This window comes from Herpailurus yagouaroundi, unplaced genomic scaffold (genome assembly GCF_014898765.1).
Source record: "Herpailurus yagouaroundi ecotype Mexico unplaced genomic scaffold, PumYag 28, whole genome shotgun sequence".
Classification (NCBI taxonomy): Eukaryota; Metazoa; Chordata; class Mammalia; order Carnivora; family Felidae; genus Herpailurus; species Herpailurus yagouaroundi.
Window position 1 is genome coordinate 100,284,552 of NW_024412376.1, and position 16,172 is coordinate 100,300,723.

The 16,172-nt window shown below is 35.7% G+C and overlaps 1 protein-coding gene across 21 annotated transcripts in view; it reads left to right on the forward strand.

Moving 5' to 3' along the window:
* SEC31A (SEC31 homolog A, COPII component) overlaps positions 1-16,172 on the forward strand; it is a 73,535-nt gene that overhangs the window by 41,584 nt on the left and 15,779 nt on the right. For 11 of the 21 annotated variants that reach the window (XM_040479798.1, XM_040479761.1, XM_040479740.1 and 8 more), the window contains 7 exons: positions 684-810; positions 1,770-1,915; positions 3,196-3,369; positions 5,931-6,104; positions 8,780-8,872; positions 9,549-9,675; positions 11,245-11,586. In XM_040479798.1, coding sequence (XP_040335732.1) covers positions 684-810; positions 1,770-1,915; positions 3,196-3,369; positions 5,931-6,104; positions 8,780-8,872; positions 9,549-9,675; positions 11,245-11,586 — 1,183 coding nt within the window. The remainder of the gene's footprint in view (positions 1-683; positions 811-1,769; positions 1,916-3,195; positions 3,370-5,930; positions 6,105-8,779; positions 8,873-9,548; positions 9,676-11,244; positions 11,587-16,172) is intronic. The other 10 variants (XM_040479780.1, XM_040479803.1, XM_040479819.1 and 7 more) reach the window with 5 other exon arrangements.

The following is a 16,172-nucleotide window of genomic DNA, read 5'->3' on the forward strand; positions in this document are numbered from 1 at the left end:
TTTTTATTGTAGAAAAGTTAGAACATAGAAAAATTTAAAGGTAAATATTTTAATTTTTAAATTCTAATTCTTCCATCAAATTGGAGTATTTAGGATGATTGGATCGTTATCCAATTGTATTTGTGGGACGAGGTGAGCCTAGGGTCTTCCTACTCTGCTGCCATCTTCCTCTTTCTCGACCTTGATGAAGTTAATTCTGACTTCATATCTCACATGTACTCAAAACATTTTTTCTGATCCATCAGAGCAGGTCATGCCTTCCTGTTAATGTTTTGATAATACCCTATACTTTTTCTTCTCAGCATATTTTTTTAAGTTTATTTATTTATTTTTAAGTAATCTCTACACCGAACATGGGGTTTGAACTCACTACGCCAAGATCAAGAATCGCATGCTCCTCCAACTGAGTCAGCCTGGCACCCCTCCTTCTCAGCATATTTACATTACAAAAAATGTTTGTGTGATGGGGTTTGTTTGTTTTTTTTGTTTGTTTTGTTTTTGAGGAAAAATAATAACCATCTTTTTTATGTCTGTTGGTTCAGGAATATTCTTCACTTTGTTGCTGCTTTATTCTGCATGAAATACTGTGAATAGTAGGTTTAAAAGATATGATTGATTAGCCAGAGGTAATTTTTACTAATATACCAGAGATTTTTAATTCTCCTTTATTTTCCTTTCTTAAGCTAATTACTGCAGTGGTGATGAAGAACTGGAAAGAAATTGTTGAGTCTTGTGACCTTAAAAATTGGAGAGAGGCTTTAGCTGCAGTATTGACTTATGCTAAACCAGATGAGTTTTCAGCCCTTTGTGGTAAGAAAATGAGCCTTATATTTATATAATGTATATGGCATCGTATATTTTCTATAAAATTAATAACATATTATTAGAAATGTTTGCAAACCAGCTAATCATAGATAAGAAAAAGAAGTTCCCGTTTGGATACTTTTCTTAGAATTATTAACATTACTTCTTCATATCTAGTCATTACTTTTAATAATATTTCTTAACAGTTTTGGTTTCCAGCAGACTGGACCTAGAATCTTGCCTCTGCCACTTACTAGTTGTATGACCTCGGAAAAATCACTTTCTAAGCCTTAGTTAGTCTATATTATGTAAAATTACACATAATTAGCTTTCACTTAATAAATATTAACTTGATAAAATTAGTAATTATAACATTTGATTGGAAATTATAAATTACTGTTAAAGGCTGTGACTAGACTGGTGGCTAAGGAATGATACTCCTTACTTGTAAGAACAGAAGCTTCAGAGTGCTAGTATCAGAACAACCAACCATTTGCTACCTTGAACGTATTATGAGAATATGAAAGTTATAAGATATTAACTTTATTATCATAAGTGATTTATCGTAGTCCTACCTACCATTGATGTTCATTTCAAATGTGCCATATTTCATCTATTTACACAAATATCTGACGTGTTGAAATGGAGTTAAATGTTCATTAGGATTTTTCTGTTCAAATGTCCTTTCCATTTATTATTTTTTAATGTAATTCAGGGAAATTCATTCTGCAACTAGGTATATAGAATCTTGAGAAGTCATTCCTTACATACAATTTGTCACGCACTTCCATTCATTTAATAAATAAATACTTACTGAGCATTTACATAACTGATTTTGTTTCTATCTGCTACTCATTGGTTGTGAAGTTTAATTCATACTTCTGAAAATATTATTGGCTTACTTACGACTTCATGTTCATATTGCCTTGAGTATAGTCTTATTTTGTTTTCCTCTTGATCGGTAGATCTTTTGGGAACCAGGCTTGAAAGTGAAGGTGATATCCTCCTGCAGACTCAGGCATGTCTCTGCTATATCTGTGCAGGGAATGTAGAGAAACTAGTTGCATGTTGGACTAAAGCTCAAGATGGAAGCAGTCCTTTGTCCCTTCAGGTTAGTATCTTTGAAACAAGGGGTGCTTACTTTCTAGTGTTGTCTTTCACCCTACTTCTATTCTAGAAATTGACTTGTTCCAGAAGTTCATTGCTTTCACCTTAGTTACCTATGTTTTAGAAGTTCTTTTGCTGGATAATTTATGTGTATTTGTAGCATATTTGGCGGGGCAAAGTATGAGATGATGGGATAGTAAAATGGGAGTTGCAACTGCTTGTGAAATCAAGGTTGTGATTTGGTAGTTTATTGGAAGAAGCAGGTGGCAAGAGCATGAAAACAGTCCTAGAGTGTACGTCTTTTCCCCCATGCTTCTCTCCCTGCCTCTGGTGACCCTATCTGCCTTGGGCAAGGAAAGAGGCAATGTGGGGTAAGGAATGGGAGACCTTCCCAGTACCAATAGAGAATCTTAATCGTCATGATTAAGGGAAAATGAAAGTAAGAGGTAAATGGAATCCTATGTAGCACTAAAACCTGGACAAGACGGGGAGTAAAAAATATGGGGACTATTTTCAGGCATGGAGTGCACTGTATACAGTATTTAGATTTTTTTTTTCTAAGCATTTAATCAGAGTCTCATAATATTTCATTCAGGTATTTCTTTTTCGCTCTGGAAAGAGATTTTCTCAGTACAGTTGTAACTTTAAAGATCACTTTATTAAAACTGAAAATCTGGTAGGAAATCACTGTTTTCCTAAGTGCTTTTGAGAGAAAGCACACTTGTTTCACACTTCTGGATCTGTGTACTTTTGAAGGGCCGATAGATAGGATATTCTTGTGCTTTATACTTGAGGCTTCCCATTGTTGAAGTAATTGGTATTGAAGAGCAATGTGAAAAATTTGGGGTTGAAATAGTAAGCTCATTGGAGGTCACCTCTTAGTAGTAGTGTTTTTATAGTATAGGTAGTATGATGTTTTCAGTCAGTTTCTTTTATACCTGCTGGAACCCAGTTTCTGCCTTTGGACATTTATCTGCTGATCACTTTCACTTTGGATGCTTGCCTACTTTAAGCTCACAAGACAAGTATCTGGCAGTTTAAGGATATTTAGGAGAAGGAAATAACCTATGCCCTAACCATGGTAAGGTACTTTCTTCCTCCTTACTTTTTCAGTTTACGTGAATGGTGGACAGCTGTTGCAGAAGTTTTTAAGAGAGAGGATAATAAGATACACTTTTAGGAGGTTTTAGAAATCTTAGTATCTCTTCATTCCTGCTCTCTTGCATACACATCTTGGTAATTTTGTTTGCTTGCCCTTCTCTCTCCCTTCTTTTCCTCACTTAGGATCTTATTGAGAAAGTTGTCATCCTGCGAAAAGCTGTACAACTCACCCAAGCCATGGACACCAATACTGTAGGAGTTCTTTTGGCTGAGAAGATGAGTCAGTATGCTAATTTGTTGGCAGCCCAAGGCAGTATTGCTGCAGCCTTGGCTTTTCTTCCCGAAAACACCAACCAGGTAATTAGAATTGACCATGTCTCTTCTTTTAATGTGTGAATAAGGTGAGTCCAGTGGGTAGCACGTAGTGTTAAGCATAAGAATATTGGTAAGTAGAATGTTTTGGAACAATTGAATTTCTGTCATCTGACCATAAGTGAATGTTACTGACAATTATTCAAGGATCATTTTAGGTGTACCCAGACGGTATTGGAGAGATAGGATGCTCTTGTAGTACGATAGATCCCTTTGTACTGATGGGCATAGTATTTGAGGGAAAAAATGGAAAAGGACCAACTTCTAATTTCTTGAGCCAAATGCTGATTCTTTGTACATGGTTCTTTGTAGGAATCGTCTGTGTTAGAAAGCTATGAATATTAATACTTAAATAATTGGGGTTGTAGTTTTAAAATTCCCACAAATGCTAGACATAGACATAGATATTAGTGAAGAAGTTCATTCTGTATACCATTTCAGTCTGATACTGTCTTCAGACAAGTATATTTTTAAAATACTCAAGGCAGGGAGAATGACATTTCTGATTTATTATTTGGTATGCATTAAATTGGGCTTTTTCAATGCAATGGAATTAAGTAAGTGACTGACAGTGTAATGATGGACACGATTGCCAAGATTCTTTTCCTAAGGGAGTTTTCCAAAAGTGATACATAACTATGATAGAGGTAGTAGTGCAGTGGAATCACAGAAGAGGGCAACCTAAATTTAATAATGAAGCATGGGTAGAAATCAGGGAGAGGTTTGAGGACAGTTATCCACAAGTAGGATGTTTGTATCTATATTGTGTGTGTGACAGAACTTAATTTTGAGCCTTGAAGATATTTTCTTGTTTCTATGCTTTTTATTATAAACTTTATTTTGTTTTTGATGAATTTTTTTAGTTAATTGTTTTCAGTATTTTGTCTCTTGTAGGGAAATATCAATATATTTCATTGAGTGGTTTCATTGAGTAAAAACACTTAAGTCTATGTTCCAGCATTATGGAGGTTTGACTCTAGTTGGTTTTGAAACACATTTACATGTTGTATCTTTCGATTTTATCTGTGAGAATATTAGGTAGAATAGAAACAGACTTTATGATGACCTTGGCATAATTATTTTATGACTTTTTAAACACCCCTTTAATAGTGAGTTATAAGACCCTTTAAGACTAACTTAATCTAAGACCTTTAGATCTTGTAGCCTCAGTATTAAACTCTTTATTTTCAATACCATTTATAACCACATACATTTTTTTTTCTTTTTTTTAAAGTTTATTTATTTTGCGAGAGAGTATCTGCATGCACACAAGCAGGAGAGGGGCAGAAAGAGAGTGAGAGAGAAAATCCCAAGCAGGCTCTGCACTGTCAGTGTAGAGCCCAACGCGAGGCTTGAACTCACAAACTGTGAGATCATGACCTGAGCCGAAGTCAGATGATTAACCGACTGAGCTGACCAGGCACCCCTAACCACATACATTTTCTGTATATTATTCTTCATGTTTCCTTTGGACTTTTAAAGAACATTCCCTATGTAAAAATAAACAATTTTGAAGTTGCTGTCTTCTATATATTTCAGTAGACCCTTAGTATTTTCTGGGGAACATGTCCTGAGACTTTGTGATATCATTATAGTATCTAACCTTCCTCCCTAATAGTATACCTAACAGTTTAAATGACAGCTTTAAACCTTTAGTGAATTTATAGTAATGTATGACTTTTTTTTTTTTTTTCAACGTTTATTTATTTTTGGGACAGAGAGAGACAGAGCATGAACGGGGGAGGGGCAGAGAGAGAGGGAGACACAGAATCGGAAACAGGCTCCAGGCTCTGAGCCATCAGCCCAGAGCCCGACGCGGGGCTCGAACTCACGGACCGCGAGATTGTGACCTGGCTGAAGTCGGACGCTTAACCGACTGCGCCACCCAGGCGCCCCTGTATGACTTTTTAAAGTTACTAAAATCAGTTCTTGCTGAAATATTTTAACATTACCTTTTTGTTGTTGTTTGTTAATATCTGGAACATGTATGTGGTCAACTCATACTTATTGTAGATCTGTATAATTGTAGATCTGTGTAAGCTACCATGAGTGTGACATCTTAATCTTTTATTTCCAACATCTCTCTCTCTCTCTTTTTTTTTTTTTTTTATTAATTTTCCTTCCTTTCTTAGGTCACCATTTTCTTTCATCACATCGTCAGCAGTTGATTCTTTTGGGGACCTTTTTTCCCTGTAAAGAAATGAAGTTGTATTTTTTTTTAACTACTTCTGTGATTTGTGAAAATTACTCAACTATAAGAAAATACAAAAGAGCAGAGATGGCATTGATTTTACATACTACTGTGTGGTGGGCATAATTCAAATCCTTGCCTCAGTTAAATGATATATCATGGGCCTTTGGTATCAGTCTTGAGTATTAGAAGCCATGATGTTAAACCCTCTTGTGCTAGGATCTATTATATAGGAAACAGCATATGAACAAGGAGCATATGACCGATCAAGCTTACTTTAAGAAAAGCAACATGCTGTCATATAGTTCAGTGAGTTCTAACATTCTGCTTTATTTTCTTCCATTGCTTGTTATAGCCAAATATTGTGCAGCTTCGTGACAGACTTTGTAGAGCACAAGGACAGCCTGTACCAGGACAGGAATCATCTAAAATTCCTTATGAGAGGCAGCAGCTGCCTAAGGGCAGGCCTGGACCAATGGCTGGCCACACACAGATGTCAAGAGTTCCAGCTCAACAATATTATCCCCATGTGAGTGATACGGTCCAGATTAAGTAGGAACATTTATATATTTCTGTTCAAAAATTTGTTGGGTAAGAGACCTTAATCTGCTATGATAAGTCTAGTTGTCTAGTTAGACAACATAATGTTTTAATAGTTTTTCTTTTTGTATTCTTGAAAGTGATGGTCTGTTCTCTTTATTTTTATTTTTATTTTTAAGTTATTTATTTATTTTTTTAAGTAATCTCTGCACCAAACGTGGATGGGGCTCAAACTCACGACTCCAAGATCTAGAGTCACATGCTCTTTCCATTGAGCCAGCCAGGTGCCCCTTGGTCTGCTTTTTTTTTTTTTTAATTATCACTTTAATCTGGTCAAACAGATTATATTTTAGATATAAATTAATTTAAGCTCTCTGGGGAGATTTTTTTATTTCCCCATCATTCAAACTACCCATACACATGTACATCTGTTCTTGAAACTGCTTCAACTTGATTCATCTGACAAGCTGTAAGTAAAGTAGTGGGAATAATTTGTGGGTGATTTGGTTAATACTATGAAATATTTTTAGAAAAGGTACTCTTATTTTGAGTATTTTATTCTGAATCATTATTACAGGTTTACTGTGTCTCTTGTATCAACACAGTATTCAGAACATACTTTTTTTGGATAACTTGGATATTAGTGAATGACCAAAGGTGTATGAAATTGTAGGTCATGGGGATTATAAAGATGATTAGATATTTTTAAATAAGTAAGTAAGTAAATTAAAACATTTAGTGGCATAAAATGTGGCATTTTACTGTCTTTTACTATTTCATACAGAAACTTTTATTTCCGGACCCGCAGATAACCTTCATGTTCTTGAATGAAAAGTACATTTTCATAAGTAATAAATGGTCTTGATTGATAACAAAGTTAGCAGATCCTCTCCCCATTTTAAAACACATCAGATTACTGATAGAATTGACAAGGTCTTTTTTATAATTTGTTGCAACAAAAGTAAATATAAAATCATGGAAAGCTAAAAAAAAGATCAATTAGTGCTCTTTTGTCTGTTGCACTTTTGATTAATACTTAATCAGGAATAGATCACATTTGGATTTAACTGTAACTATCTAGAGTATTCTCTGTTTTTTTATTTTTTTCCTTTATTTGATAATTTATTGAGAGCTTTTCTATGAGTGCCTGTCTTTATTCTGTCTGTTGATACATTGGTAAACAAAGCAGATTAAGTTTCCCACTATTATGAAGACTTTACTAGTTTGAGAAAAGTGTATGACATAGGTAGGGTAAAGCAGGCAGTGACTGGAAGAACTAAGAGGCACAGACATCAAGTGACAAGCCAGAGTTTTAAGACAGAGCTTGAATTTCTTAATATCGCCTGGCCAACTTGATATTAGAACTCCCAAGCATCTTTTGTTCAATCATGCTATCTTGAAGGGTACTGAGGTGAGACACCCTCTACTTTGGGAAAAGAGAATATTTACTCTCTATGTTCTTGAGTTTATCTGTCTTTCTGGGAAGATATAAAAACACTGAAAGACTTTCATTGTACTTTGACTTAGCAGTCTAATACTTTAACAAAAGAAAAACAAATTCAGAAACTAAGCAGTGATTTTCTTTTTTCTTTTTTTTTTTTTTGTTTTTTTGTTTTTTTGTTTTTTTGTTTATTTTGAGAGAGAGAGTATGTGTGCACACGGGAGCAGGGAAGGGGCAAAAAGAGAGAGGGAGAGAGAGAGAATCCTAAGCCATGCCCAGTGCAGAGCCCAACATGGGGCTTGATCTTACAACTGTGAGATCATGACCTGAGCTAAAATCAAGAGTTAGACGCTTAACTCACTGAGCCACCCAGACACCCCAAGCACTGATTTTCTTGATTAAAGCTTGTCATGTACCAAATGAGGACAGCGGGTAAAAGGGTGAGAGGGAGGCCAGATTAGTAGGAGTTCCACTTCCACTTGGAATTTCTATGAAGATTTACTTGACCAGAAAGATTTTGGTGGCTTAAAAAATTTGTTTTGAAAATCTTAGGACTCCAGGGTAAGCAACATAGTGTAGTATAGCAAACACTGGCCTGGAAATCAGGAGGTCTGGGTTCAGTCCTAGGTCTGTCACCAGCTAGTTGTATTGACCTTAGGAAGCCCCTTCATTTCTCTAGGTGTTGGTTTTCTCAGTGGTCATGGGTGGGGATTAGACTGATTGATCTCTAATATCCTTTGATTGTATGTTTCTAAGCCTGATATGGGACTAATACGATTTTTGCAGCTCTAATAAAATCCAGAAAAGGGAACTTGTAGCAATATGCTTACAGATCTAATAGTAGCATGAATACTATTAATGCTTCAAAATCACTTTTCTACTCGATTATCTTTTTTCCTCCAATATCTTCTTTCTTTACCTACTTACAGGAACTAGCTTTTCCCCTTATTCTTGACACTTGAATGCTACTTTTTTTTATGCTTTGATTTAGGTTTTCATGTTGATTTTTCTACTGCCTCCCTCTCCCTGTTTTGTTGTGAATGTGTTTTTCTTTTGGAATCCCAACTACCTTGAAAGCAATTGCCTGACTAACATATGCTATCTTGCTACTCTTATTTTTTGCTTTGCATCTGGCTGTTAATGCCTTCTGGGTGTTTTTTTTTTCTTCTTTTAACGTTTTTATTTTTTATTTTCTGTGATTGGTATTTCTTTGTTCAATTCAGGTTAGAATTGCCCCTACTGTCACTACCTGGAGTAACAAAACTCCTACCGCCCTTCCCAGCCATCCACCTGCAGCCTCTCCCTCTGACACACAGGTATATCCTTCATTATTCATCTTTGAGCAGAATTCTGCTCACTTAAATATATATATAGTTAAATATTCTCTACCCCCCTTTTCTTAATTTCCCCTTCCCCCATTTGTCCGCCTGCTTATTGCATTTTAATGCTTTAGGATGCAAGAAGTTTCTGGACAATTAGTTTATTTTCTTCTCCCTCTCCTTTTGCAGTTCTAAATTGACCTCAGCTAGAAAAATACCAACTAAAGTTCTAACAATGGTTTAAATCTGATTTCACTGAAGATTTTCTTTTTTCTTTCTTCTTTGTTTTTGAGCATTGCAGAAATTGAAGAGAAACGAAAGTTCCCTTGTGGCATTTATACTTATATTTCCAAAGTGTGGATGGAATTTAGTAGAGATGGAAAATCCTGGTGACTTATTATAAATATCATTGACACTGTTTTGTGAAGTTATTAGCATCTGTTGCCATTTATTGCAATTAATACTTTAGACCTGTCTGATCTTTAAATCACTTAGAATGTGTTGCTCAGAAAATGTGTTCTAAAGAAGACAGAATGTGCAAAATGCAGTGTTTCTTACACAGTAAAGTTAAAAAAAAAAAATAAACAGTTCCGTTTCAGAGATTATAAATCCATCTGGTAAGATTTTTGGTTCCAAATGTAATCCTCCTTTTTATCATATTCTCATTTCCTAGGGAGAAAATCCTCCACCTCCAGGTTTCATAATGCACGGAAATGTTAATCCAAATGCGACCACAGCTCAGCTTCCCACATCTCCAGGTCACATGCACACCCAGGTACCACCTTATCCACAGCCACAGCGTAAGTAGTGTGACCCTGAAGTCCTTGCACAACAGCATGTCTTACCTAATGTAGTAACATTTTGCTTTAAAGCTCCAAACCCATGATCAAATCAGTTTTAACAAGTAAAGAAAGAACTTTGTAGGACTTGAGAGGGAGAAACACAGTTTCCCTGGGTGACATCCCTAATTAGCATGCTTGGAAACAGCCTCCTATGTCAGTCCATTCAGAACAGTTGGCTCCTGTTCCTGAGCAATTACTAAGAACAGTGAATTGTCCCATGATTTTGGTATTAAAAAACAGAATTTTTGAAATGATTTTGTTATATATTCTTTCCTTTCAGCAAGATGACACAAACCGTTTTTGGAAAAATGGTTCCAAGGGACATTTCAATATCCAGTATCTCCCCTGCCCCCATGTACAACCTGCTTGACTATCAACAGCCTGCACCCCAGTAGAACATTTGTTATAGTAGTGAATCTGCATTGACACATCATTATCGCCCAAAGTCCATAGTTTACTTTAGTGTTCTCTCTTGTGTTGAACATTCTATGAATTTCGACAAATGTATGGAAATAACATGTGCCCACCATTGGCTTTTGTTTTTTAGAAAATATTTGCACTTATAAAGTAAAATATCACCACTATTTTAAAATTTACATGAAGAGAAAAAAAAATCTCCAAGGAGAAAATTATATGATTAAACAACTATTACAAAAGCAAGAGGCCACTGCCTAGTAAGAACTAATCTTAATAAGCACGTTCTATGCTAAAGTGGATATTCTTACTTAACATGAATACAGATTTGACACAATTTTTCACTCATGATAATGCTGTCTTCAGAGTAGAACAAGTACAGTTCTAGTAGATTCACTCTGTAGAGGTCCATACCTACCCCTGGTCATGAAAAATGTGGTAATATTCTCTAATCTGGGCTCAGGTCTTTGCATCAAAACATTAGTTGGCTGCCTGAATGCTTACTAACCAACTGTGTATAGTATATGAAATACTATGTAGTAATTGTTTTGTCAGGGATCTTAAAGAGTTGGCTGTTAATCTGGAACTAAGCTCAAAATCACAATGTGAGTAGCTGATTAGTTTACTAGATGTTGGAGAAGGTATTTGATTCATAACAATAGTGCTCACCCTACAATTCTTCCGGTGGAGGAGATGTTGAGCCGCCAGCAAAGTCCCTGTAATTTACTGTAACGGGGAGTGCTTGGGACGTGTAATTCCTGCATGGTTCCATCTGGTGGCTAGTCAGTGTCACTGCAGTCTTTTCTCAGGCACAGGAAGTCTGAGAAAAGGGTCGGTCTTTCAGTGTTTGGGTTTGATGATTGAAAGATTTTCATAGCCAGAAGCAGTCTGGAGATGGCATATTTCACATATTGATCCAATGGGTATATTTTAGTATATTTAAGGGTATCCAAGTCATCAAAAGCATAACATATAAGGGTTAATATTTGGTTGTAGCTTATTGTTCTAATAATAATGACAAAAATAATTTCCATAGAATGAGATAACTGGTTTTTTGTTGCTGTCAATAAACTTATAACTAATTAAAATTTCTGTTTCTTCTCCTTGGTGTAGCTTATCAACCAGCCCAGCAGTATTCCTTCGGAACAGGGGGGTCAACAATGTATCGACCTCAGCAGCCCGTTGCTCCTTCTGCTTCAAACGCTTACCCTAACACCCCTTACATATCTTCTGCTTCTTCCTATTCTGGGCAGTCTCAGCTGTACGCAACACAGCCCCAGGCCTCTCCACCTACCTCCAGCTCTGCTGCTTCTTTCCCTCCTCCCCCTTCCTCTGGAGCATCCTTCCAGCATGGCGGACCGGGAGCTCCACCATCATCCTCAGCTTATGCACTGCCTCCTGGAACAACAGGTACACTGCCTGCTGCCAGTGAGCTGCCTGCGTCGCAAAGAACAGGTCTGCGCTTGAAAGGGATTTGGTTTGGCTCCCTCCTTTATTTTTTCATGAACACGTGGGTGGATGGAGGGGAATTATGTCTGACTCTTTGTAAACTGAGTAATCTGAGGTGTTGAGTTTTTATCACAAATTCTGAAACTATTTCTAAAAGTGTGATCATCCCATAATGAACTTTAGTTGCTAAATGAGGAAAACTTTAGAGCTTCAAAAGGGTAAGAGTATATAATCTGCCACTAAACTTAAAATAAGTGGTAAGAAATTAATTGGCAAGATAAGTGGTGTTTGGAACTAGGTTTAATTGACACTAATTTCTTTAGAGCCAAACTTTGCTCTGTTCTTATTGAGATGTTTAGCATTTTTAAAATTATTTGTGCCTTAAGCCCATTCATGGAGATTAAACATGGTGATTGTATATAATTTTATAGTTATGTTTATTTATAAAGATGAGGGATCTGGATATGCTTATCTAAAGGAAAAGAGTGAGAGAACACAACTCTGACGGAGGATCTCTAATGAGACAGCAGAAAAGTAGAAAGTCTGTGGACAGTAGTGCAGCGATTCTTCATTAGGGCAGCACCACCCTCAGATAGTTTAGGAATTTCAAGGATTCGATAGATAGTCTAACAGTGTAGTCATGCCTGAAGTTTTCTAATGAAAACCATAATCTTAAATTATTATTATAATGAGATACACGTTTTCTAAATTCTTATCTCATTTTATAATTAGAGCATTACATTAATTTTTTATGGGGAGGTTTTATTGTCTGGTTTTCATTTTGGCCCCTACCAAAAGGGGCCTCAAAGGCATGTGTTATAAAAAGGGATCTATGAATCAGGGTTAGGGACCACTAACCATACTGGTTAAGAATGCAGGCTTTGGAATTCAATCTCCTGGGTTTGTACCCCAGCTTTGGCTAAGTTACTTAAACTTCTTCAAGCCTCCATTTCCTCAGAATAATATTAATACCTGCTCATAAGCTCATGAAGAAGATTGAATGCATTAATACATTAAAGCATTTGGGGATAGTGACTGTAAAGTTGGCTGTGATTACACAAAACCTGACTCAAAATTAGAGCTCTGTGCCTTTTAGTATTTGAAAATAGTTTCCCTTTTAGATTATAACCGATGTTTTTGAACTAAAGGAACAAAGAGATGAATGAATCTTGCTTTGCTCCTAATACTTTAGTTGCTTCTGGGGCATCCAGTATGTATGTGTGTGTGTGTGTGTATAAATATATATATATATTTTAAGCAGTAGCTATAATTACTGAAAACAATTATAAAATAGGATCTATTGAAGAAATATTCTATTCTAACAAAGTCTCATGAATGCAGAATTATATACCTATCACCTTTCTTCTCTGATATATAAAGGCCAGAGTACCAAAAATCTCACACATACATGCGTGCACATGTGTGCGTGCGTGCACACACACACACACACAAATATCTCTATCGCCCTTTACTGCACAAATAAAATTTCTGTAACTTTCAATATAAATAGTTCAGTAGATTGATATTTTAGAGAGGAGTGCTAATTCAGTTGTAGAGTTCAAAAATTACCTTCTGAAACCTCAATAGTGAAGATAGTATCTATTCTGAATAGTTGGGTAATAGAGTTCTTGACTGAAAGATGAGTTCCAGAAAATTCCCACTTTAAAGTGGTGCAGGGAAATAGAGAGGTGAGTCATCATTTACTGAACATACACTGGACATGTACCATCATTTGCCATATATTTTCTTATTTAATTATCAGAGCCATGAGAAATAGAAATGTTTTTTTTAGTTGACATGAGGAAACTTGGTTTCCTAGGAGTTAAACTCATGGTTGCATGATGATAGTCTCCAAGTTGAGATACAAACCCAGGTCTCTCAGTCTATAAAGCCTAATAAGTTCATTCTTCTTTACCAGATGGTCTAGTCCTGATATAAGTCATAGAAGTAGTTATCAATGTTAGAATTACAAAAATCCTATAACAACACTGTTTTAGGTATTTTGTTACTTCGTCATCTAAGTTAAATATTTGCATGGGTATTCTTAAGCAAAAGTGTATTTGGCCTTGAGATAAAGTCTTTGCTTATATACAAAGTAACAGAATGTTCTAACCTGGCTGAGAAACAGAGTGACTAATAGGAAGAAGAAGCAAACATTTTTCAGTATTCAGCATGTTCTAAGCCAGCTGCTTTGTTACCTCTTGCCTGTTAATAGTCCCCTGTATTTTACCATATTTTATTTTTTGATTTCCTAAAAATGTTGTTTACAGTGTACAAATAATTGTGAATGAAAATTTTCTCTTCTTTTTTATGGGTCTCATATCATATGGTTCTCTATCGGACTTGGGAATTCCATTTGTCCAGTGGATAATTTTGACAGACACTAGGGTTTGCAAGACCTGTAACTGTTCGTGAGCCTCCAAATTATGCCTGAGGCTCAGAGAAACTAATGTTGCAAATACCAGAACATTCATTGAGTTAATTCTTAATGGGTACTTGTTTGGTCTATAATCAGAATTATTCCAGGCACAGGTAGGGAGACAGAAGTGAACAGTACATTTCTAGTGAACATCACATAGCTTTGCTGTAAGTTGGAACATAACGTTTATATTTGGCCCAAATTTTGGAAAGCTTTATGCCAGGGCAAGAAGTTGATAGTTCATACAGTAGGCAGGAAAGTTCACGAAGGAGTTTGAACTGCTGAATGGCATGGTTTTACTCTCTAGGATAATTAGGATACTGTCTATGACTTTTTCCCTGTCCTGATTTAATCTGTGCTTATTATTACTAAAGGAGAGCACTTTCAAATATGAAGGCCTTAGAATTTTACTCAAAAAATTATTTTCTGATAAAATGACCTTCAGGCTGCCATGAAACTGTCTTTGAGTAAACATTATTGATTTTATTAAACCATGGAAAATTTAATTTAGGTATATAGTCTCATACTTTGTCACATAGAAGTCTTGAAGGGGCATAATGTTACATATTTTCATAGAACAGTGTTCTGAAAATTTTTTTTTAATTTTCGTAAATATTCCTTACTCAAATTATAAGTACCTGTTTTATCTTGTGTCATTGGAAAATGACCTCAAGGATTCATGTCTTTCTAAACTTTAATTTTTAATTTCATGACCCTCTTGTTTTTAATGTGACATGCTAGGCTTATAGGGGAAATGGGAGGTTAAGAAGGATGCTCTGTTCTTTCTCAAATTGTCTGTTAGCCAAAATTCTTCATATCACTGCACTAATAAAGAATCCACTGAAAAGTATCTTAGCCAGTGCATATAGCACATTTTGCTTCTGCTGGAATACCTAGGAACGTTCCGAGTGAGAAGTGGGATTCAAGTAAAGATGGTACTCAGCTGCACTCCTGTATATGTGGGACCATGTGGTTCCTTCTTCCTTCCCCAAAGATACTGGAGAACTAAACCTTACACTAAAGTGGATAAGGATCTCCAGTAACATGCCATATTCAATTTTTAAATTAATTTTCCCTTGATTTTTATTAATTTTTCACTGTAGGATTTTTAAAGACTCAAAATATTATAAAGAATAAAATTTAAATGATCTATAATTCTACCGCCCAAATATTACCAGTGATAATACAGGTTTATTTATTCTTTTCGTACACATACATACATATATCTATGTATGTCTATATGCATCTATTAAAAATATTTTTAATGTGGTAAATATACTAACATAAAATTTACCATTTTAACCATTTTTATGTGTATAGTTCAGTGACATTAAGTACGATTACATTGCTGAAGAACCATTGCCACTTATCTGTCTCCAGAAGTTTTCATCATCCCACACTGAAACTATGTACTCATTAAATAACTCCTTGTTTCCCCCAGCCCCAGGTAACCACTGTTCTACTCTCTCTCTGTATTTGACTACTCTAGGTACCTCATATAAGTGGAATCATACAATATTTGTCCTGTTTTGACTGGCTTATTTCACGCTCTCCAATATTCATGTATCAGAATTTCTTTACTACTTAAGGCTGAATAATATTTCACTGTATTATATTGCACATTTTGTTTATCCATTTATCTGCATGTGGGCATTTGAACTATTGTGAATAATGCTCTTTGAACACAGGTATACACATATCTGTTCAAGTCTTTGCTTCGAGCTCTTTAGGATATATACCCAGAAATGGAATTGCTGGATCAAATTCAATATTCAGTATTTAAATTTTTGAGGAAGCATTATACTGTTTTCCACATCTACACCACACTTGTTTTCTGTTTGTTTGGTTTTTTTCTTTCTTAATTCTAGCCATTCTAATGGGTAGTATCTCATTGTGTGCATGTATCTTTTTTTTTTTTTTAACATTTATTTATTGTTGAGAGAGTGTGAGCAGGAAAGGGGCAGAGAGAGGGAGAGACACAGTAAGTATCTGAAGCAAGTTCCAGGCTCTGGGATGTCAGCACAGAGCCTGATGTGGGGCTCGAACTCATGAACTGTGAGATCATAACCTGAGCTGAAGTCAGGTGCTTAACCGACTCAGCCACCCAGGTGCCCCTATTTTTAAATTTTTTTTTTTTCAACGTTTATTTATTTTTGGGACAGAGAGAGACAGA